The 25,823-nt window shown below is 37.7% G+C and overlaps 1 protein-coding gene across 2 annotated transcripts in view; it reads left to right on the top strand.

Moving 5' to 3' along the window:
- The first annotated feature begins 845 nt into the window (after positions 1-845).
- Positions 846-25,823, top strand: part of keap1a (kelch-like ECH-associated protein 1a) — a 33,756-nt gene continuing 8,778 nt past the window's right edge. Inside the window, exons 1-9 of one of the 2 annotated variants that reach the window (XM_057859958.1) lie at positions 846-1,090; positions 11,924-12,407; positions 12,619-12,818; positions 15,133-15,289; positions 15,364-15,456; positions 19,534-19,680; positions 21,414-21,520; positions 25,040-25,169; positions 25,286-25,482. In XM_057859958.1, the coding sequence (XP_057715941.1) occupies positions 12,189-12,407; positions 12,619-12,818; positions 15,133-15,289; positions 15,364-15,456; positions 19,534-19,680; positions 21,414-21,520; positions 25,040-25,169; positions 25,286-25,482 (1,250 nt within the window). In that variant the 5' untranslated portion in view covers positions 846-1,090; positions 11,924-12,188. The remainder of the gene's footprint in view (positions 1,091-11,923; positions 12,408-12,618; positions 12,819-15,132; positions 15,290-15,363; positions 15,457-19,533; positions 19,681-21,413; positions 21,521-25,039; positions 25,170-25,285; positions 25,483-25,823) is intronic. The other variant, XM_057859959.1, reaches the window with a different exon arrangement.

Raw genomic sequence — 25,823 nt, forward strand, 5'->3', positions numbered from 1 at the left:
AATAACTAAATGCTGCCTCACCCTGCTTGGTTCTTGTTCTTGGAACATACAGGAGACCGGTTCCAGATGACCTTAGGGGTCTAGATGTTTCATAGGAATCTAACAAATGAAGCATGTATTTTGGTCCAAGGCCATTAAGTGTTTTGTAGACGAGCAGTAGTATTTTATAGTCTATCCTTTGACTCACTGGAAGCCAGTGTAACGATTTCAAAACCGGTGTAATGTGGTCCACTTTCCTTGTATTTGTGAGGACAATGGCTGCAGCATTCTGTACTAGCTGCAGCTTCCTGACTGATTTTTTATCAAGACCTGTAAATATACCATTGCAATAGTCCAATCTGCTGAAAATGAATGCATGCATAAGTTTTTCCAGGTCTTGCCTTTAGTAGTGTTTGAAAACAAAGGTTTGAATTGAACGGTGTATCACCTGAACCAATGCATATTAAGTAAGAATAAGTCAATACAGATTTTTTTTTGCAATGATCAATTAATTAGGTTCATATCACCTAATCTGTATGGTCTAAATGTCCCGTCCCCAACAAAAAGTGTTCATGCAGGTTATGCTGTTATATGGCCCCTACCAATGTTGAGACCAAACCTACCCCCTTAGGGGGGAGAATATATTTTCCCTCGCCAAAAACAAGTCGAAATATGCCCTTTATAGTCTCCAGGTCAAAGCGTTTTTCCCAATTAAGTTGTTTATTCATTTTTACTCTCCAGTAATAGGTCACTCTTACGAAATACTAGAAAAACGAAATCACTTTCACTTTGAGGAATGTTCCTTGGGCGTGTGCGCGCGCTTTGTGTACGTACGTCCGCGTGCGTGCGCGTCCGCGTGAGATTTGCACAGTCATGGCGCTGGTATCCCTCCCCGCCTTAATAATTGTGACAACCGGTCTTGTGTTGGACCTCTTCCTCTTTGGAGTTCCTCCGTGTTCACAAGGGACACGTTTGAATCTTCTATCTTGAACTTGTAACACACAGGAGACCCATGAAAAGACACGCACGTCCTCTTAAAATCGACACTTTTGAACACTTTTTCGTCGGAGGGTAAAAAAGAGAGCCGATGTTCGAGGAAAGGTTGGCCGAGGTGAGTTACATAAACTCTTTATTTGTATTATTAAACATGTTCGTTGTTGTTGTTTTTAGCACGCTTCTTTTGCAATGTCGTTAAAATATGCGCGTATGACACTTGAATACTTTAGCTGCTAGCTTTTGTTGTTTCCCCTCCAAAGTGTTGATCAGTGACGTCAGACAGGATTTCTGACACTAATATGGGAGTCTTGATTTTCACCCTATTTCTGCTGCTCACTGATGCAAAGCAGTTTCCTCTATGCCCTTAGGCCTGGGCAATAAATCGATTTTGTGAAGTGATTCGATAGGTATGGTGGAAAACACTCAGGTGACTTGACGTTCCGCTCTGAGACCCCCAATTTAACCAACTTTCAAAATTGTCCGATATGCATGTGTGATATATCATTGGAAAGCTTAAAATCTCACTTTTCTGGGGGTAGAAAATTTTTGAGCAGGAGGGAATTAAAAAAAAAAAAAAAAAAAAAAAAATTAAACAGCAAAACCCTATCTGGAGGTGAGAGCACGCGAGAACAGAATTACAGACGCCATGACCTTAACGAGATATTATCGCGTACCTACTTTGTTTGGATCCAAAAACTCAATGTAGCATGTATAGCTGAGTGTCAAGACACAGCTGTGAATGGCCACAGCTGGATTATTTGTGGATTTTATGGGTGAAACATGGTCATATAACAAGGGTCGCGATGCAGAAATTGCAGACATCAAGGAGTGGTCGAGATTTTCTTTTTCATTATTTACCTTTTCAAACTTTTTTTTGTTTGGATCAATTATTTATCATCTAACATATCGGAGAAAATGCGACCGTAACAAAAAAAAAAGAATGCAATTAAGCGATAGTTATGAGGTAAATATCCGTGACTTTTTTACAGACGCCATTTTTTTCATTGCGACATAATTTTGTTTAAAACTTTAAAATATGTGATTGAATAATTTTTTAAAGTCGTTTTTTTTTTTTTTTTTTTTTTTTACGAAATATGGGACATCAATGAATGATTCTAAGCTAAAAACGACAGACATTTTGAATAATAAATATGATTAATTACCTTTTGTTTTATGGCTGGGTTGAAACAAAAGCGGTTGCGCGACGTCTGTAAACGGGGGTTTTCAGGGTAAAACGGACAAATTAAATATAATATAATACGTGTGTGTGTGTGTGTGTGTGTGTGTGTGTGTGTATATATATATATATCTATTTAGCGGAAAACAGACAAGACTGAAAAAGCAGTTTCTGCTCTTGTACCCCTCTTTAAAAAAAATGTTGTATTTTAAGCCAAAAGAACTGTTGTGCTTGATAGAAAAATATGTCTATATGATGCCATAGCAGATTCATGGCGCACTAAGCCTCCGAACTATTTTGAATTTGTCCGTTTTACCCTGAAAACCCCCGTTTACAGACGTCTTTTGTTTAAACCTAGCCATAATAAGAAGGTAAGTTATTACATTTATTATTCAAAATGTCTGTCATTTTTAGCTTAGAATCATTACTTGATGTCTAAATTTTAGTGTAGGAAAAAAAAAACTACTTAAAAAAAATTATTCACTCGCATATTTAAAATTTTTAAACGAATTACGCCACAATGAAAAATTTGGCGTCTGTGAAAAAGTCACGGATATCTACCTCATAACTATCGCTTAATTGTTTTTTTTTTGTTTTTTTTTTTGTTACTGTCGCATTTTCCCTGATATGTTGGATCACAGGTGTCAAAATGATTCCAGAAAGGGCCAAGTGGGTGCTGGATTTTATTCCAACCGATTCCGTGAAAAGAGTTTTTAACCAATGAACTTCCTGCTGAAACAAGCAGGACCTGACAAAGTTTAACTGATTACACATGTAAAAAATCTGATTGCTGAAAAGGTGTCCTCTTCATTGGTTGGAAAGCAAACCTGCACCCACTTGGCCCTTTCTGGAATCGGTTTGACACCTGTGTGTTAGATGATAAATAATCGATCCAAACAAAAAAAACCCCAGAAAAATACCTTTTAAAAGGGTAACTGTATGATAAAGAAACTCTCAACCACTCTTTGTTGTCTGCGATTTCTGCATCTCGACCCTTGTTATATCATCATGTTTCACCCATAAAATAAAATAAAAATCCGACTGTGGCCATTCACAGCCATGTCTTGACAGTCGGTGATACATGCTACATGGAGTTTTTGGATCGAAACAAGGTAAGTACGCGATAATATCTTGTTAAAATCGTGGTGTCCTTAATTCTGCTCTCGCGTGTTCTCGCCTCCAATTAGAGCTTTGCTGTTTAAATTTATTTTATTCATTTTAAATGCCTTCCTGTTCAAAATTTTTGTTCCACCAGAACTTCAAGTCACCTGGGTGTTTTCCTCCATATATATATAATATATATATATATATATATATATATATATATATATATATATATATATTAGGGCGTTAACGCGCGGTAATTAATTTTTAAAATTAATCACGTTAAAATATTTGACGCAATTAACGAACATGTCCCGCTCAGACAGTATTCTGCCTTTTGGTAAGTTTTACAGCAAGGTTTTTTGTGCTGTCTAACAGCGAACTCTTGTGGTCGCTTTGCGACATGGTTTATTGTTTTCTTGCCAGTTCAATATGGCTGCACGACGTCTCGGGCTGATGCCTACGTTGTAATGTTGTGCTTATATGATCCTTGGACAAGATTTGTCCGTAAGTATGGTTGTTGTAAAGAATGTACATATTATGTTAGTAAGTGAAATGTTATATTTTTTTTGTATGAGACGCTTTTTGTTTATGTTTAGTGAATCTGTATAGCGTGCTAAGCTAAGTTGTTGCTAATGCAATGCTTGTGTACTTTTTTTTTTGTAGTTTTACGACGGTCTAAAGAGGACAATGGTTTAAGGCCATTGTATTAATAAGTCAGATGAAAAAGGAAGAAGTCTGATTATTAAGGCGTCGTTCACTAGCTTTCTAGCTTTGGAAAAAGTAGACGCTTCGGAGTGAGGACAGCATAGACAGATTTAAATGACAGTAGAGTGAAATGCCCACTAGAGTCCTTATGTACCGTATGTTGAATGTATATATCCATCTTGTGTCTTATCTTTCCATTCCAACAATTTATTTTACAGAATATATATATAATTTATAGAAAAATATGGCATATTTTATAGATGGTTTGAATTGCGATTAATTGCGATTAATTACGATTAATTAATTTTTAAGCTGTAATTAACTCGATTAAAAAATTTTAATCGTTTGACAGCCCTAATATATATATATATATATATATATATATATATATATATATATATATATATATATATATATATATATTTATGGCATATATGGAAACATGGTAATATAACAAGAGTCGCGATGCAGAAATCGCAGACATCAAAGAGCGGTTGAGATTTTCTTTTTCATATTTTTCCCTTTTCAACGTTTTTTTAAAATATATTTTTCTTTGTTTGGATCGATTATTTATCATCTAACATGTAGGAGAAAATGCGAAAGTAACAAAAAAAAATACCATTAAGCGATATTTATGAGGTAGATATCTGTGACTTTTTTACAGACGCCATTTTTTTTCATTGTGACATAATTTGTTTAAAAGTTAAAAATATGTGAGTGAATCCTTTTTTTAAATCTTTTGTTTTTTTTTTAACAGCAAACAGCTAAAAATGACAGACATTTGGAATAATAAATATAATCACCTCCTTTTTATGGCTGGGTTGAAAGAAAAAAAAAAGCGGTTGCGCGACGTCTGTAAACCGAGGTTTTCAGCTTCCATATGGCGGACAACACAGACAAGACGGAAAAAGCAGTTTCTGCTCTTGCACTCCTCTTTAAAAGAAAGTGCTGTATTTTAAGCCAAAACAACTGTTGTGTTTGATAGAACAATATGTCTATATGCTGCGATTGCAGATTAATGGCGCATTAAGTCCCCAAACTATTTTTTTGTGTGTGTTCGTTTTACCCTGGAAACCCCCGTTTACAGACGTTGCGCAACTGCTTTTGTTTCAACCCAGCCATAAAAAGGAGGTACAGTGCCCTCCATAATTATTGGCACCCCTGAAAAAGATGTGTTTTTTAGCTTCTAATATTTTTTTTTTTATTCAAATAATATGGGACCTTAATGGAAAAAAAGAGAAAAATCCAACCTTCAATACAAGTGCATTCATTCAGTCGGGAAAAAAATCCCACATAAAGAAAAAAAATATTTGACATCAAATAATGTGTGTCACAATTATTAGCACCCCTGGTGTTAATACTTTGTACAACCCCCTTTTGCCAACAAAACAAGGTCTGGGGACTGAGATGGCCATGGGAGGAGCTTGATTTTGTGTCTGGTGAACCATTTCAGGGTAGATTTGGCCATATGTTTAGGGTCATTGTCTTGCTGAAAGACCCAGTGACGACCCATCTTCAGCTTTCGGGCAGAGGGCAACAAATTTTGATTTAAAATGTCCTGGTATTTCAAAGCATTCATGATGCCATGCACCCTAACAAGGTTCCCAGGGCCTTTGGAAGTGAAACAGCCCCACAGCATCACTGACCCACCCCCATACTTCACAGTGGGTATGAGGTGCTTTTCAGCATGCGCATCTTTCGTGGGTCTAAGTGGGTCTACACTTAGAGTGTTTGTTGCCAAAAAGCTCAATCTAAGGACCCATATTATTTGAATTAAAAAAAAAATATTAGAAGCTAAAAAACACATCTTAACCAGGCGTGCCAATAATTATTTAGGGCACTGTATATGTATGTATGTATATATACACAGGGTGAATTATTATTTTTAATTCAAATTAATTAATTAATTAAAATTAAAAGTCTTTTTAACAAGTAAGTAATTTTAACAAATTAAAAGTCATTGGCCCGTTGTCGTCCTTTGTTGTCTACCGCAATAATTTTGGCACATTCTTTTTGAATCACCCTGTATATTGCGGATGATTAAAAAAAAATAATTCCATGAAGGTTTTTATGTTGTTGTGTTACCCAAAAGGAACTATAGCAACCAATTATTCAATATATTTTCACATGACGAAGAGTTTGTTTCTTGTTGAAGTTATAACTTCACTATTTGGGGGCTGACAGCACAAATAGGGGGAGGGAAAAAGACATGAAGATAGTACATTGAAGTTTTGCACTTTCTTTTACTTAGTTTTGCTTGAACATTTTTAAAACCCTCTATAAGGTAGCAAGTAGCAACTCGTTGGTTCCTTTTTTTTTTTTTTTTTTCTTTTTTTTTTTTTTTTTTTTGGGAAACATTGACACCTTTTTAAAATGATATCTCTGTTCTTGGCATGACCATATCGATTACCTTTTGGGATGCAAAGTGTCACGATACATCACCATTTCGATATCTTGTCAGATCCCTACGGCACACTACAGTACCAAGAGGGTCCCAATATGTGCCAGTCTGTCATTGTTCATTCGGAATTGTTTTAAACCTTTATTTTGTAATTTATTTTTGGACTAAAACCTTTGAATTTTTAAAGACGAAAATTAGACTAAAACTAGACGAAAACGAACCTATTTTGAAATTACTAAAATATGACTAAGACTAATAAGTATTTCATCTAGCAGACGAAAATCAAAAGGGCTGCCACAAACAAATACTGTGTAGACGCAATTTTGGCAGAAAGTTGTACTGTACATACTGGCTGAGTCGTGAAAAGGTTTACCATTGTTCTGTGTTTTATCCATTTGTAGATAATGACTCTCACCAAGGTTTGCTCGAGGACTTAAGCTTCCGAAATGACGTTAGCAATTATGTTTCATTGTTGTTCTCCGTTTAATCATAGTGCAACGATGACATAGCTAAATAGTTTGTTATGTAACACTGCAAATACATGCTCATCCCGGGTCAGCAGTTTTTTTCTTCATCGACAAAGTTCAAAGATCTTATTAGTGTGTACGCTGTATAAGAAGGTTTTTCAAAGGTTAACCCTCTTGTCAAGTAGCGACAGTACGTGTACAATTTTACGTACTGCAATGTTAATTATAACTTTTTTTAAAAATTTTTTTAATCAAAGTCTTTATTCCTCAAAAAAATAAATCGACCTTGAAAAAAAATCCAACTTTAATTTCAAAAGGGAGGATGGGATATTACTAATTGTCCTAAAGATTTGTACGGTTATTGACACCCCCCAAAAAATTGTTATTGGAAAAAGTCAAGTTTTATTTCTAGAAAAAAAAACTGATAAGCTTATTAATCAAGTTGTGAATACAAAAAGGACCTGAAAATGTAGGACATAATTGTCATATTAACATTTTTTTTTTCATCTGGTAAAAGCATCTTAAAACAAAAACAAAAAAACTCAACCATGGCCTTGTATACACTTTTCATTGATGCTAATCATTCACTTAATTACTACTGTGGTTTTACTACTGACAGTGTTTTTCCTCATTGTCAGTATGGAGAAGTCAGGCAACAAGCCCCAACCTCTCGCACATTCTCTGGAGGTCATATGACGCCTTGTTAAAAGAGGCAGTGAGGACTACAGGCTGAACAGATTAGATTGTGCAACGTATGCACTGCAAAGCTTTTCGCTTTTTCAAATCACGGGTTTGAAGAATTGAACATGCAGCAAGGGTTTTATTTTTCCTCATGTGACTGTGAAGACGTGATTGGCAGCAAAAAAAAAGCTCCATGGGTTTGCTTTGAAAGTGTATTAACTGACGAACTGGGAAGGCAGAGATTTTCTCATTGGTGTGATTTCAAACCTAGAGGTACATTGTAAACACTTTTAAGAAGATCAAGAATAAGTACCAATTTACAAAATATTGGATATACGGATGTAATATACTGATGCGGAAGCTAGGTTGGACTCCAAGGCAGACAACAACAACCAAGGGAGTGTGTTACAAGGATTTATTAAATACAAAAACACAATAAAATGGAGATGACAAAAAGTGTCCACGACATACAGTGGGGCAAATAAGTATTTAGTCAACCACCAATTGTGCAAGTTCTCCTACTTGAAAAGATTAGAGAGGCCTGTAATTGTCAACATGGGTAAACCTCAACCATGAGAGACAGAATGTGGGGAAAAAAACAGAAAAGCACATTGTTGGATTTTTAAAGAATTTATTTCCAAATTAGAGTGGAAAATAAGTATTGGTCACCTACAAACAAGCAAGATTTCTGGCAGTCAGAGGTCTAACTTCTTCTAACGAGGCTCCACTCGCTACCTGTAAAAGACACCTGTCACACTCCAGACTCCACTATGCCAAAGACCAAAGAGCTGTCGAAGGACACCAGAGACAAAATTGTAGACCTGCACCAGGCTGGAAAGACTGAATCTGCAATAGGTAAAACGCTTGGTGTAAAGAAATCAACTGTGGGAGCACTTATTAGAAAATGGAAGACATACAAGACCACTAATAATCTCCCTCGATCTGGGGCTCCATGGAAGATCTCACCCCGTGGCGTCAAAATGATAACAAGAACGGTGAGCAAAAATCCCAGAACCGCACGGGGGGACCTCGTGAATGACCTACAGAGAGCTGGGACCACAGTAACAAAGGCTGCTATCAGTAACACAATGCGCTGCCAGGGACTCAAATCCTGCATTGCCAGACGTGTCCCCCTGCTGAAGAAAGTACACGTCCAGGCCCGTCTGCGGTTCGCTGCAGAGCATTTGGATGATCCAGAAGAGGACTGGGAGAATGTTTTATGGTCAGATGAAACCAAAATAGAACTTTTTGGTAGAAACACAGGTTCTTGTGTTTAGAGGAGAAAGAATACTGAATTGCATCCGAAGAACACCATACCAACTGTGAAGCATGGGTGTGGAAACATCATGCTTTGAGGCTGTTTTTCTGCAAAGGGACCAGGACGGCTGATCTGTGTAAAGGAAAGAATGAATGGGGCCATGTATCGAGAGATTTTGAGTGAAAATCTCCTTCCATCAGCAAGGGCATTGAAGATGAGACGTGGCTGGGTCTTTCAGCATGACAATGATCCCAAACACACAGCTAGGGCAACAAAGGACTGGCTTCATAAGAAGCATTTCAAGGTCCTGGAGTGGCCTAGCCAGTCTCCAGATCTCAACCCCATTGAAAATCTGTGGAGGGAGTTTAAAGTCCGTGTTGCTCAACAACAGCCCCAAAACATCACTGCTCTAGAGGAGATCTGTATGGAGGAATGGGCCAAAATACCAGCAACAGTGTGTGAAAAGCTTGTGAAGAGTTACAGAAAACGTTTGGCCTCTTTTATAGCCAACAAAGGGTACATAACAAAGTAGTGAGATGAACTTTTGGTATTGACCAAATGCTTATTTTCCACCATGATTTGAAAATAAATCAATTGAAATAAATTCTTTAAAAATCAAACAATGTGATTTTCTGTTTTTTTTTTGTTCCACATTCTGTCTCTGATGGTTGAGGTTTAACCACAATTACAGGTCTCTTTAATATTTTCAAGTGGGAGAACTTGCACAATTAGTGGTTGACTAAATACTTATTTGCCCCACTGTAAGGTCGACGGCGATCAACAAACAAACCCAAGAGTCATCAAGGTAATATTTAAGTGATTTCTTGATCAGTTCTGGAAGTAATCAGGGGCAGTTAATTGTTCATGCATTGCGTAGCCAGGTAATTATTTTTTCTTCTCCTCCATAAACTCACTGTAAACATAAAAAAAAAACTGAGTTTTGTGTGTGTATGTATGTGTGTGTTAGGCAGTGTTGTTAATCTTACTGAAAAAAAGTAATTAATTATAGTTACAAATTACTTCTCCCAAAAAGTAATTGCGTTAGTAACTCAATTACCTGAATGTAAGAGTAATTAGTTACTTGGCAAAGTAATTGGTGATAATTACTTTTTTTTTTCCCCTCAAAAAAAAAAAAAAAAAAAAAAAAAAAAAACACTGGCCACACTATGTGAAGTTTTTTGTGAAGGTTTTTGGTACAATTGGCCCGAGCCCAATTCTTTACCCTAATTTACTCTTTACCCTGGATCAACTGTTAAAAGTTGTTAGAATTGCTCCCATTATTGCATTAGTTCCCTTCTCTCTACTTTCGACATATGAAAGTTTTAAAACTGTTTCATCATTTAAAGATAGATTCAAGTCAAGATTTTGCCGATTTAGAAGTATTTTATATAAAAAGTTACTTAGGTTCGCTAGGAAGGTTCTCTACAACAGAGCCGTCCTAAAAAGTATACTGCTTCAAGATGGCGGCTGTCTACTAACGCATTTAGTGCAATGTCTGTCATTTTGCATCTAGTTATATCTATATATAGTACATGTGATATATACCATGTCTACCATACCTACCATAACATGCGGGCGTAGTTTGTAGGCTATCGGCTACAACATGTATTATTGGAGCTACCTAGCATCGCGTCTGCTCGGCGTCACAACTTTCTTGCCTCTCCCCACTCCTGCTCTGCTCTGTCGTCTCGGTGAGTCCGTCTCCCTCAGACTTTTCGACCAGTATTGTAACGCATGCCTTTCCGTCCTCAGTAACGGTAACGGCGTTGCCAAGATGAGAAAAGTAATTAATTAGATTACCCACTACTGAAAAAAATAACGCCGTTAGTAACGCCGTTATATTGTAACGCCGTTATTAACAACACTGGTGTTAGGGCTGGTACGATCTGCTTTTGTCACAATCTGATCTCTATCCCAATACCTGTGTGGCGATCCGATATGTATTGCGATACTTAAACTATGGCAACCGATTACCTTTTAAAAATTATCATAACATGGCATGTATCTCCGTTTACACTAAATGCCATTTGACATGTTCTTTTTTTTTTTTTTTTGCATTGAAAAGTGCATCAACTGTTGCAGCAACTGTTCCTGTGCAAAATCCAACAAAACCTATTTGAAACACTTTACGTTGTATACCCGTCCCGATTAAACATGTTCGTGCCACACTGAATTATTTTTAAACAAGAATAACGTAGAAAAATACTTATCTTAATTAAATGCTTAATTGAGTCAGTCCACTCAAATCCGCTCACGCTGCTGAGAACACGTAAAGGATCCGAGCTGGACATAAATGGAGTTAGTGACATACCGTATTGGCCCGACTATAAGACGGCCCTGATTATAAGACGACCCCCTCTTTTTCAAGACTCAAGTTTTAAAAAAAAGACTTTTTGAACACCAAATTAATTTTTATACAGAAAATTATTACAGTACATCCGAAACAAATTATTATAACAATATATTTGAGAGAAAAAGTATGTTATTTTGCCTCATTCAAATCTTAATATCTGAACATTTAAATATGTCAACTAAAGTGTAATCACATTTGTAAATGAATGGCTTCTGGTTTTTGAAATGTAAATAAACCAATCTATTGTGATAAAACAACAACATTGCAATAACTGCATTAACCATCAAAGTGAAGTCTAACTAACTGTCGTCTTGAAACAAATCTGAATAAGGAAAAACATTGCAATAAAATAATGCAAACTGGTTAAACTTGAGAGGAGCTGAGATCTGTCATGACAGAACATCGCTTCAATGATATCTGGCGCCATCTAGCGTCGTGAATGGGTATAATGTCTAGACCGCGAATATAAGACGACCCCCTCTTTTTCAGTCTTATTTCAATGCAAAAAACACAGTCTTATATTCGGGCCAATACGTTAATTTGCCGGATGACACTTAATGACATATGTCATAAGCATTCAGTAATGCCCATGATAATGTCATGACATAATTATGGCGGTGTTATGACACTACTGTCAAATAGAGTGTTACCCATTAACCCAAATAAATCAGTAAATAAGCTGCACTGGACAATAAGCTGCAGGATTCAAAATGAAGGAAAAAAGTAGCGGCTAATAGTATAAAATTTACGGTATATTGTCGACACCTGGGGAGAATGTTGACCTGTTTATTATCTGCAGGATCATCACAGCAGAAAGAGGATTCCAGATTGGGACAAATGTCCGGAGAGTTGCCTCTAACAACCAAAGGTTGAATGTCCATCTGTAAATTCACTGATGGCTCAGGAATTCCTTCTGTCAGCCATGTCAGAGCAATAAGAGGGAGCCTGGCATCAATGGATTTTAACTTCCATGAAAATGGGGAACAATGGAGTCTGCTTTTGGACGTCAGTGAGTTAAAGACTCAAAAACGTATGGGATAGATTCGATAGACTGCAATCCCGCCATGCATTGCCCATTGAGGAAGAAGCCAATGAGAGGCTCGGACTTCTCGGCTATCGCCGTGCCCTCCATGAACGGCTCAGGTTACCTGGATTACACAGTGGAGAGTCACGCTTCCAAGTCACTAAAGATCATGGATGAGTTCAGGAGGCAGGAGATGCTGTGCGACCTGGTTCTCCATGTCAATTACAAGGACAAGACCATTGACTTTAAGGTGAGCAAGGCGAGTACGGCAAACTTCATCAATGCAATTTTCTTATTTCATGAAATCTGAGTAAAATTTACATGAAGCACTGGCAGATAATTTCATTTATTTCTAATAAATTTACACTGAAAACATGGAAATTTAACTAGTTTTAAGGAGGTGCTTTTTTACAGTGTATGACTTATTTTATTTTATTTTTTTCCCCATTTTTAATATCTTTCCATGTCAGGTTCACAAACTGGTGCTGGCCTCATGTAGCCCCTACTTCCGAGCCATGTTCACCAGCAATTTCAAGGAGTGCCAGGCCTCAGAAGTCACCCTGCGCGATGTCTGTCCTCAAGTGTTGGGGAGGCTCATAGACTTTGCTTACACATCGCATATCATCGTCGGCGAGAAGTGTGTGCTGCATGTACTCTTGGCTGCTATGAGGTAAGACATACACCGTAAAACTTGAAATTTCCTTTTAGTCATGCCAACTAAAGATATTAAGTAGATGAAACTTAAATTTGTGTTTTATTAGGTAAATTATTTTGAGTATTCCTAACTCATTTTATCAAGTTAACACTATGAATTTGATAAAATGAGTTGTATTAACTTGAATCATGAAGTTTGTAGGCAAAGCTTACAGTAAGTTTCTGAGTAAAATGAAATTGAAATATTACTTTGTATAGACAGCTTTCCTGAGCGAAACTTGGGCGGCGCCATTTTTGACATTTTTTGCTTCGGACTCCCAGTTTAGACAGAAGAACATGAAGTGCACTGAAACAAAGAAAACAGATCAACAACCATCCTTCAGTTTTGGCTGTAATGTTATTTTATTGATTAACTTATTGGCCGCCATTGACAACGATAGAAGTCCAATCCATTTGGACTAGGAGAAGCTGACAGTCCAAATGGATTGTATGTCCTTCCCCGCAAATGGCACTAAACAATCATTCAGTGCCAGCCATTCCAGATGGATGGATTTAATATCTATGTAAGCATAAGCTTCTTAAATAAATAAACTGCAAATTTAATAATAAGGTCATAACAAGATTCTTTTAACACACAAAAAAGAGAATTTAACTAGTTTTAAATAGGTGTGTTTTTGGAGTGTATAGGGATATGTCTTTGCTACTTTTTACACAAAACTACTAGTCCTTCTCAAAGAGTTAGCATATTGTGATTAAGTTCATTATTTTCTGTAATGTACTGATAAACATTAGACTTTTATATATTTTAGATTCATTACACACAACTGAATTAGTTCAACCCTTTTATTGTTTTAATATTGCTGATTTTGGCAAAAAAGTCAAGAAAAAACAAAAATCCCTATCTCAAAAAATTAGCTGATCATGAAAAGGTACTCTAAAGAAGCTACTAACCTTATCATCTGAATCAACGATTTAACTCAAAATCCCTGTGAAAGATTCCTGAGGCTTTTAAAAACTCCCAGCCTGGTTCATTACTCAAAACCGCAATCATGGGCAAGACTGCCGACCTGACTGCTGTCCAGACGGCCATCATTGACACCCTCAAGCAAGAGGCTAAGACACAGAAAGAAATTTCTGAGCGAATAGGCTGTTCGCAGAGTGCTGTATCAAGGCACCTCAGTGGGAAGGAAAAAGTGTGGGAGGAAACGCTGTACAACCAGAAGAGGTGACCACACCCTGAGAAAGATTGTGGAGAGGGGCCGATTCCAGACCTTGGGGGACCTGCAGAAACATTGGACTGAGTCTGAAGTAGAAACATCCAGAGCCACCGTGCACAGGCGTGTGCTGGAAATGGGCTACAGGTGCCTCATTCCCCAGGTCAAGCCACTTTTGAACCTGAAACAGCGGCAGAAGCGCCTGACCTGGGCTACAGCGAAGCAGCACTGGACTCAGTGGTCCGAAGTACTTTTTTCAGATGAAAGCAAATTTTGCATATCATTCCGAAATCAAGGTGCCAGAGTTTGGAGGAAGACTGGTGAGAAGGAAATGCCAAAATGCCTGACGTCCATTGTCAAGTACCCACAGTCAGTGATGGTCTGGGGTGCCGTGTCAGCTGCTGGTGTTGGTCTACTGTGTTTTATCAAGGGCAGCTAGCTATCAGGAGATTTTGGAGCACTTCATGCTTCCATCTGCTGAAAAGCTTTATGGAGATGAAGATTTCATTTTTCAGCAAGACCTGGCACCTGCTCACAGTGCCAAAACCACTGGTAAATGGTTTACTGACCGTGGCATTACTGTGCTCAATTGGCCTGCCAACTCTCCTGACCTGAACCCCATAGAGAATCTGTGGGATATTGTGAAGAGGAAGTTGAGAGACACCAGACCCAACACTGTGGATGAGCTTAAGGCCGCTATCGAAGCATCCTGGACCTCCATAACACCTCAGCAGTGCTTCAGGCTGATTGCCTCCATGCCACGCCGCACTAAAGCAGTCATTTCTGCAAAAGGATTCCCGACCAAGTATTGAGTAATTAGTTGAAGGTTGACTTTTTTTGTATTAAAAAACACTTTTTTGTATTGGTCGGATGAAATATACTAATTTTTTGAGATAGGGATTTTTGGTTTTTCTTGACTTTTTTGCCAAAATCGTCAATATTAAAACAATAAAAGGCTTGAACTACTTCAGTTGTGTGTAATGGATCTAAAATATATGAAAGTCTAATGTTTATCAGTACATTACAGAAAATAATTAACTTTATCACAATATGCTAATTTTTTGAGAAGGACTAGTGTGTTGGAATTTTTGAAAGTCAACTATTCCTGCATGTTAGGTTCCAGATAGAGGACGTGGCCAAAGCTTGCTGCGACTTCCTCACCAAGCACCTGGAGTCGTCCAACGTCATCGGCATCACGCGCTTCGCCGAGGAGCTCGGATGCGCTGACCTGTACCAGCATGGCCGCGAGTACATCAACACTCACTTCAGTGAGGTGACGCATGCACGCCACTGTTTCAGCTACACAAGCATAATGGCCAATGACTTATGAGTGGTGTTGATGTCCAGGTAACTAAAGAAGATGAATTCTTTAGTCTTTCTCACTGTCAGCTGCTGGAGCTTATCAGTCAGGACAGCATCAAGGTCCTCTGTGAGTCTGAGGTGTGTTCTTACTCATTAATGCCCCTCAAAAGTCAGCACTACTTAATGTCCACAAATAGAGCCATGCTTCTAGAGCTTGGGAGAACAGGATTTTGTGACACTTTCTATATAACTCAACTACCAGAGTGTGGTCTTGTGCAATGTCAGTACTAAAATAATCAGAATTGCCCATTAAACAATAGTCTTTGTTGTAAAGTCTCATAAATTTTAAGGTCAGTAGCAATTACATTTTAAAGGTAAATTGCAAGAAAAGTTCACTATACTTTTTTCATGAGCTTTTACACAATAGCTGTCAAGTTATGAAAGTATTACCAATAAAAAATATGAAAACAAAGCTAGAGTTTTGATTCACATTCTCTAGCTAGCCAGTTGCTGGTTAGCTGTTAGTTTAACTTTTGGCCAAAAATAGGAGTTGAAGTACAGTGATCATTATAATTTTTTAACAAAACTCCAAATGCTTTGGTAGTAAAAGCTCCATTTATTTTGCTGGCAATGAAATGAACACAAAAGAGAATGAGGTCATTATCATTTTACACAAAACTCTAAAAATGGGCCAGACAAAAGTATTGGCACCCTCAGCCTAATACTTTTCACAAAATAACTGCAAACAACCGCTTCCGGTATCCATCAATGAGTTTCTTACAAAGCTCTGCTGGAATTTTAGACCATTCTTCTCTGGCCAACTGCTCCAGGTCTCTGGGATTTGAAGGGTACCTTCTCCAAACTGCCATTTTCAGATCCCTCGACAGGTGTCCTATGGGATTCAGGTCTGGACTCATTGCTGGCCACTTTAGAAGTCTCCAGTGCTTTATTTCAACCCATTTTCTAGTACTTTTTAAAGTGTGTTTTGGGTCATTGTCCTGCTGGAAGACCCATGACCTCCAAGGGAGACCCAGCTTTCTCACACTGGGCCCTACATTATGCTGCAAAATTTGTTGGTAGTCTTCAGAATTCATTATGCCATGCACACAGTCAAGCAGTCCAGTGCCAGAAGTAGCAAAGCAACCCCAAAACATCAGGGAACCGCCGCTATGTTTGACTGTGGGGACCGTGTTTTTTTTTTTTTTTTTTTTTTTGGAAACTCTATGTTGATTCCTTTTCCCAAAAGATCTACTTTTGTCTTATCTGACCAGAGAACATTGTTCCAAAATGTTTTTGGCTTTTCCAGGGTAAGTTTTGGCGAACTCCAGCCAGGCTTTTATTTGTCTCTGGGTCAGACGTGGGGTCTTCCTGGGTATCCTACCATAGAGTCCCTTTTCATTCAGATGCCGACGGATAGTAAGGGTTGACACTGTTGTACCCTTGGACTGCAGGACAGCTTGAACTTGTATGGATGTTAGTCGAGGTTCTTTATCCATCATCCGCACAATCTTTCGTTGAAATCTCTCGTCAATTTTTCTTTTCCGTCCACATCTAGGGATGTTAGCCACAGTGCCATGGGCTTTACACTTATTGATGACACTGCGCACAGTAGACACAGGAACATTCAGGTCTTTGGAGATGGACTTGTAGCCTTGAGATTGCCCATGCTTCCTAACAGTTTTGCTTCTCAAGTACTCCAACAGTTCTTTGGTGTTCTTTCTTTTCTCCATGCTCAGTGTGCTACACACAAGGACACAGAACAGAGGTTGAGTCAACTTTAATCCATTTTAATTGGCTCCAAGTGTGATTTTGTTACTGCCACCACCTGTTATGTGCCACAGGTAAGCAACAAGTGCCGTTCATTACACAAATTAGAGAAGCATCATATGATTTTTCAAAGGGTGCCAATACTTTTGTCCGGCCCATTTTTGGAGTTTTGTGTAAAATGATAATGATTTAAAAAAAAAAAAAAAAAAAAAAAAATTGTGTTTTTTCATTGCAAGCAAAATAAATGAAGATATTAACCCTTTAAGGTCTGGGCCTATTTTGTCTTATTTTGCATGCCTTTGAAGTTGCCTTTATATTTCAATGGCCTGGTTTGGTCCCTTTTTTTGTGACACCTTGAACTTCATGTCCAAACTGTTGTTTCCTTCACTGACCAATTATAAATCATCATTTTGGGCCCAAAAAGACCAAAAATTCCAAAATCGTTTTGTCAAAATTTTTAATATTGATGTCCAATTGACAACCAAACATGTGTAACGAACCGTTTTGAAACTTTGTAATATTTATTCAACATGTTAGGATGAACATTCAACCAAAAAAACTTAGAATAAATAGTCTTATATTTGACAATTCAACATAAACAACAGGTATAGCCATAGGCGTTTTTTGCCTTTATACATGCTCTAGTCAAAACAGGTTATATACAGCAGACCAAACAGTGAAGAACAGTGAAAAAATATACCATCTAACACAAAAAGTGTTTAGAGGCCATCTCTATATGAGTTTAGGTATTGCGGCCCATCACCTGATGAAAACTATGTACACACAATCAAGCTTCTTGAACACACATTTATATACACAAATTGAGAAGACTGATTGTGGGAAAAAAATATATATATAACATTGGGAAAAAAAGTATTTTCAAAAATATTTACAATAAATAAGTTAAATTTTTTTCAGGCATGCCACTCCGAAAAGCAGTTTCATCCTGGAATTAGACACAGGGCTACATCACACAGCCCACACTTCCATGGGGTGTCGGTCCTCTTTCCACCCTTCCATTTTCATTTCACTTTACTTTCATTGTCACTATAAATGTACATGAAAAAAAAGTCAGTATTTATGAAAATAATAAAGTATAAAATAAAAATATATACAGAAATAAATAATAATGGAAATCTATATGTATGACAATAGAAAGAATACCATAGCTGAATATGTGCTACATCCCTAATCTTCATATAGAAGGAAGACCACAAATTATACTTTGATCCGATATGCACATTTTATTATTATATACACAAACACACACTTATATTGCATCAAAATTAACTTTGTCTTGCAATATCAAAAGAAACTTTCAAAAGAAACTTTTTCAGCAGCATAAAAAAAAAAAAAAAAGTGGGTTGGCTTACCTCTGCTCGTCGATGGTGTCACCCACGTGTTCAAATCCGTCACTATCTTCACTCGAGGACTCTTCCGAAGAAGACGATGATGACGAATTTGGACCATCCTCTTCCTCACGTTGATCAAAAAGCACAATTGCTTGCGCTAAATTTAGTTATCCGTTCATTCTCAAAGTCACACAAAGTCGCTCGCTCGCTCGCTTGATTCAAACGGCCGTCGGTCGCCACCTCGCTGCTTCAGAACACTCCTCCCTCTCGTTCGGTGGAACCTAGTACGGCAGTTATATTTATTAAAAAAAAAAAAAAAAACGCATGTTGTGCTTCCACTGTGATTTCGAAAGGGTTCGTTTGATTTGTGTTTTTTTCATGGAGCTTCCGTTTTGAAAAAGGACAAGAAATGATGGAAATATAGACATAAACAAATTATCCATGCAGCGTTTTAATGTTTTTTTGAGAGGACAATAAAACTATAAAACTTAAATGACAATATCTCACGTTTTAGTTGGTCGATTGACTTCAAATAACAACGAGAGTAAACCGCAACTTCCGCACTTTAAAACGAGACCAACCAACGGCATGTGGGTGACGTAATTAAAACGCGAGGGCGCTTCAAAGACGACGTGCGCTGAGGACGCGCCGGCGCGTCCTTCGACTCTCAAGGGTTAATACCAAAGCATTTTAATTTCAATCATTTTCTGGGAGAAATTGAGGATTATCTAACTGAATTTTCGTTTTTTTATTAAGATGATTGATTTAGAAACTTTTAAATTGTATTCTGAAGCTTATCATTTTTAAATGATTGGTTGTCACTTATTTACATGTCAAACAGACAATGGGGATGGTTGTCACAAAGTGTCAAGATGTCTTTGATTAACAAATTACTGTAAAAACAATTGAAAAATTAAAAGGGTGTCAAAGCCTACCAGTTATATTAACCTTCCCTGTAATAAATGAAAGACTATTCTTAGACATGTTGATGGGAAGATATTCATGAAAGAATAAAAATTGGGACAACTTGCCCCCCCCCCTAATGAAATTGATAAATAATATTTGGAGCATTGCATGTAATACATTTCCATTTCAGGTGTACAAAGCTTGCACAGACTGGGTGGGCTGGGACATGGAAAATCGAGCCCAGTACCTTCATGCCCTCCTGAATGCGGTTCACATCTACGCCCTCCCACCAAAGTTCCTGAAAAATCAGCTGCTGTCCTGCCCGATCCTCAGCAAGGTACTTACTGACCACATGTTTACAGTGGGGCAAATAAGTATTTAGTCAACCACCAATTGTACAAATTCTCCTACTTGAAAAGATTAGAGAGGCCTGCAATTGTCAACATGGGTAAACCTCAACCATGAGACATAGAATGTGGGGGGGGGGAGGGGGACCAAAATCACATTGTTTGATTTTTAAAGCATTTATTTCCAAATTAGAGTAGAAAATAAGTATTTGGTCACCTACAAACAAGCAATATTTCTGGCTGTCAAAGAGGTCTAACGGGGCTCCACTTATTACCTGTATTAATGGCACCTGTTCTAACTCATTATCAGTTTAAAATACACCTGTCCACAATCTCAGTCAGTCACACTCCAAACCCCACTATGGCCAAGAACAAAGAGCTGTTGAAGGACACCAGAGACAAAATTGTAGACCTGCACCAGGCTGGGAAGACTGAATCTGCTATAGGTAAAACGCTTGATGTAAAGAAATCAACTTTGGGAGCAATTATTAGAAAATGGAAGAAATACAAGACCACTGATAATCTCCCTCGATCTGGGGCTCCATGCAAGATCTCACCCCATGGCGTCAAAATGATAACAAGAACGGTGAGCAAAAATCCCAGAACTACACGGGGGGACCTTGTGAATGACCTACAGAGAGCTGGGACCACAGTAACAAAGGCTACTATCAGTAACACAATGCGCCTCCAGGGACTCAAATCCTGCAATGCCAGACGTGTCCCCCCTGCTGAAGAAAGTACACGTCCAGGCCCGTCTGCGGTTCGCTAGAGAGCATTTGGACTGGGAGAATGTGTTTTGGTCTGATGAAACCAAAATAGAACTTTTTGGTAGAAACACAGGTTCTCGTGTTTGGGGGAGAAAGAATACTGAATTGCATCCGAAGAACACCATACCCACTATGAAGCATAGGGGTGGAACATCATGCCTTTGGGCTGTTTTTCTGCAAAGGGGACCAGGACGACTGATCTGTGTAAAGGAAAGAATGAATGGGGCCATGTATCGAGAGATTTTGAGTGAAAATCTCCTTCCATCAGCAAGGGCATTGAAGATTAGACGTGGCTGAATCTTTTAGCATGACAATGATCCCAAACACACAGCCAGGGCAACAAAGGAGTGGCTTCGTAAGAAGCAGTTCAAGGTCCTGGAGTGGACTAGCCAGTCTCCAAATCTCAACCCCATAGAAAATCTGTGGAGGGAGTTGAAAGTCCGTGTTGCCCAACGACAGTCCCAAAACATCACTGCTCTAGAGGAGATCTATATGGAGGAATGGGCCAAAATACCAGCAACAATGTGTGAAAAGCTTGTGAAGAGTTACAGAAAACGTTTGGCCTCCGTTATTGCCAACAAAGGTTACATAACAAAGTATTGAGATAAACTTTTGGTATTGACCAAATATTTTTTTCCACCATAATTTGCAAAAAAATTCTTTAAAAATCAAACAATGTGATTTTCTGTTTTTTTTTTTTTCCCCACATTCTGTCTCTCATGGTTGAGGTTTACCCATGTTGACAAATACAGGCCTCGCTAATATTTTCATGTGGGAAAACTTGGAAAATTAGTGGTTGACTAAGTACTTATTTGCCCCAATGTAGCTCTTCATAGCCAAACTCAAGTCACACGGGAACGATCTTCACGCGCAAAAATAAAAACAAGGGCCATGCTCCCCGTCACATGCTCTTGAAGCATTTCCACAATTTTTTCCTTTTTCCTTCTGTATTGCAGGCCAATGCTTGTAAGGACTTCCTGTCGAAAATCTTCCAGGAAATGACACTGAGGAAGGTTCCTCCAGCACCCATACGTGGGACACAACTCATTTATGTGGCCGGAGGGTAATGAATTATGTTGTATTTGTCCTCTTTGACACCACTTGAAAGCATGTATTTCCAAATATTTCGTCTGTTGCTTTTCATTCCAACTCACCCCTCACCCCAGAAATAGGATAATGGGGTGAAAAATTAACAAAATATCTGTAAGGTGTTGTAAAAACTGTCTAAAAGGACATCTCCAAATTGTTGTAGTGTTTTTTTTTTAATTGAAAAAAAATACAAAAATTGGTTTGTGTTTTGAGAGGAGAATTTCTAAGGTAAAGTCAAAACCTCTTAGAAATTTAATGATTATAAATGATCAAAAGTTTCCAGATTAGTTATTTGAAAAAAGTTAAATGTATGTTTGTTTGTTTTTTTGCAAACAGACAAAAATACTGTATTATGGGAACTTGATTTCAATATTATATCATATATTATATTAATAGCGCTGCAACGATTAATCAATTAACTCGAGTAATTCGAGTAGAAAAAAAATCTTTGAACCCAATTTTGCTGCTTCGAGTATTTGTTTAATTAGAGGGGCATTGTAATGGCTTGTTTTGAAAGTATTTGCATTTAATTTTATTGATTTGGGTGGGTACACTGTCCTCTAGTGGAAACTGCGAATATGACATAGCTCATTTAACATGGCTGAATACAGCTGTTCCCTGTTAAGGACAACATAAGGTAAGTTTTTGACTGAGTTCGTTTTTTTATGCATTCGTAATTTAGTTTATAGGTATATTTAGCCTTTTTTTGTGGGAATATGTGTTTGAACAGTTTGTTAAAATCATTTTAGAAAAAAATCGTTAGCATTTTATAGCATTTAAGCTAGTGGACTTTTGATATGCAAGTAAGCCAATTCTTCTCTTGTTGTACTTGGACCTTTGTTTTACGTCTCCTAAAATTTATTCTGCAATTCATTAAATGTTCCTAATCCGATTACTCGATTATTTGAACTAACTTGTTGATAGATTAATCGACTTCTAAAATAATCGATAGCTGCAGCCCAAGACATTAATATACTTAATATTGTGTTAAAGAATTTGAACTGAAAACTTAAGAAACTTAGAATGAAAAATTACAACAACCGATGATATGTTTATTTTCCGAGGATTATTCCCAGTCACGACTTGATGAAAGCTAGGCTCTGCGTTTTTTCATTGTTTATTTTCGATTTGTTTTTGAAGTGGAAGTTGAGCACAAGTTGAGCCAGGAAATGCGCTCACAATCGCCCGCCGAAACAGACCTCAAAATTTTCGCCATTAATTCATTTCCCATTCCAATTTACCATTAACGCTCTCGAAAATGCATATTCAAACAAAACAAAAGTGGGTTACCATTAGAGTTGTCTGATAATGACTTTTTAACTAATATCTCGATGTTGTCCAACTCCAAAAATCCAATACCGATATATGCGGTCATGGACTTGACAAATTATGGCAAATTGTATTGTGATGCCCCACTGGACCCTTAAAAATTAATAATGCTCACATAACAGATCCCAACCATATTAGTTTGGAGACATCTATCTAGGGCTGCAGCTATCGATTATTTTAGTAGTTGATTAATCGATGAACTAGTTAGTTCGAATAATCGAGTAATCGGATAAGGAACATAAAAAATTTTAAATACCTGAGCTGAGCCTCAAACGGGATAAAAAAAAATAAGGATCTAAGTACAATTGGCTTACTTACATAGCAAAAGTCCGCTATCTTAAATGCTATAAAATGCTAACTTTTTATTTTTACATTGCTCTTAACAAATGGTTCAGGCAATATACCTATAAACTAAATTACAAATGTGTTAAAAAACATTAGCTCAAACAAAAACTTAGCATACGTTGGTCTTAACAGGGAGCAGCTGGATTCAGCCATGTGAAATGAGGCAGACCAGAGGGCATTGTATCCACCCTAATCAATAAAACGAAATGCAAACACGTTCAAAATAAACCATTACAATGCCACTTTAGCATACGAATACTCGAAGCAACAAATTTTAATTTGAATATTTTTTTCTAATCGAATACTCGAGTTAATCGATTAATCGTTGCAGCACTACATCTTACTGTCAATAAGCATAACTGCTGTGCTAAGATGTGACAAGCCCTTGTACAAAGGCAGAAGGCTTCTACATTCACTTTGAATGCAACGTACAGTACATATTGGGCCAAAACCGATAATGAAAAACTGATGTCGATATTATCAGATATCCTTTTTAAATGCTTTTATATTGGACAACCATAGTTACCGTATTTTCCTGACTATAAGCCGCACTTAAAAACCTTGATTTTTTTCCCCAAAAATGGACAGCGTTTCTTATGTGTGAATTCTAAATGTGCTCCAAACTGTACTATTGGCCTTAACCTTTTAACACCTAAGCCTATTTTGGCCGAACTTGCATGGATGGATTTGATGTTGCCTTTATATTTCAAAGAAAAAAATTGTTCACAATGCCCAAGTTGGGTCCCTTTTTTAAGGACACCTTGAACTTCATGTCCAAACTGTTGTTTTCTTCACTGACCAATTATAATCCACATTTTGGACCCAAAAAGACAGCAACAAAAAAAAAATTTTTTTTCAAAATTTGTAATGTTGATGTCCCATTGACAACCAAACATGCTCGACCAACCGTTTTGAAGCTTGATAATATTTATTCAACTTGTTAGGATAAACATTCAATAGAAAAAGATAAGATTGAATAGGTTTATGTTTGACAATAGAACACAAACAGCAAGTATGGCCATAGGCGTTTTTGGCCTTTACACATACTATGGTCAAAACAGATCATATATAGTGCAAAATAGTGAGGAAAAAAATATATATACCGTATATCACCTAACACAAAAAGGGTTTTGAGGATATTTCTTTGTGGAGTTAGGTATTATACCCATCACCTTATCTAAAGTATATACGTACATGCAATCAAGCTTCTCGAACACTCATCTTTATAAAAATTGAAAAGATTATAGTGAAGAAAAATATATATAACATTGAAAAAAAGTATTTTCAAAAATATTGACAAGTAGTTCAGTTCAATTCAAATTTTTCTGGCATACGACCCAATAATGTTTTTTTTTTTTTTTTTTTTGCGCACTCAGTAAAGCTTCTGCATGAACAGGTCACGGAGCTGCGTCACACACAACGTCACACAGCCTACTCTTTCGCCGTTTGCGCGCTGCTGTCACTTCTACTCGCCGAGGCGCTGACTCGCATGGTCCATGCAGCGCTTTCATGCATATTTATGAGTGCAATAAAACTATAAAACTCAAATGACATTATCCCCCGTTTTTCTTGGTCGATTGACTTCAAATAAAAACTGGTGTGGACATCAACTTCCGCACTTTCAAATGAGACCAACCAGCGGCACGTGGGTGACGTAATTACAGTGTGACGAAGCTTCAAAGACGACACGCGTAAACGGGTCGCTGCCGACACGTTCGGTGTTAAAGGGTTAACCCCCAAACAACACATTTTAAGTCTTTTTCTTCAGGATCCCTACACTTTTTGCTCACAAATCTGGCTTCTGGTTGTCTTTTTCTAGATACAAGAGTCATTCCCTGGCAACCATGGAGGCTTATGACCCCATCCGGAAAGTTTGGCTCAAACTGGCTGACATGGAGGCTCCCAGCAGCGGCCTTGGGGCTTGCACACTCTTCGGATTGCTGTACACGGTATCTTTTTTTCTTAGTTTTTTGTTGTTGTTGTTGTTTTGTTTTTGTTTTTTTTCCAGAAAATTAGTCAAATTTATCATTTTGTTCCTGCCATGGTATTTATTTCTGACCTCAAGGTAGGTGGCAGGAACCTCTCGCTGGAGAGTATTACCGAATCCAGCGCGTTATGCTGCTATAATCCCATGACCAACCAGTGGAGCCAGCGCGCTCCCCTCAATGTGCCCCGTAACCGAGTCGGAGTGGGCGTGGTGGATGGCTGCATCTATGCTGTGGGGGGATCACATGGCTCTACGCTACACAACACGGTGGAGCGGTGAGTGACAACAGGAACACACGAAGGGGAAAAAAAGTTGGCAGAAAAGAGAAAGTTTTGATGAAAAAATTAAAACAAAACAAGGAAATAGTTAAAACTCGCCCACCGCTTGTTTTCTAAAGGCAGTGAGATTAGCGTCTTTCCGGTTTAACTGCGTGAATAAAGTCTACTTTTGTCACAAACAAAGACACTTGAGCATGTCTTTTGAAATAGGACTCGCCAAAGGGATTTGCTTGTAATAACGGATAGATTACAGGTCTAGGCCTGGGTCCCGTCTTGTTTATTTCACATCCATTTTCTTGTAATCAACTTTAAATTCGCATATAATCCAGTATTTGTTT

The sequence above is a fragment of the Corythoichthys intestinalis genome, chromosome 15, assembly GCF_030265065.1.
Source record: "Corythoichthys intestinalis isolate RoL2023-P3 chromosome 15, ASM3026506v1, whole genome shotgun sequence".
NCBI classification, from domain to species: Eukaryota; Metazoa; Chordata; class Actinopteri; order Syngnathiformes; family Syngnathidae; genus Corythoichthys; species Corythoichthys intestinalis.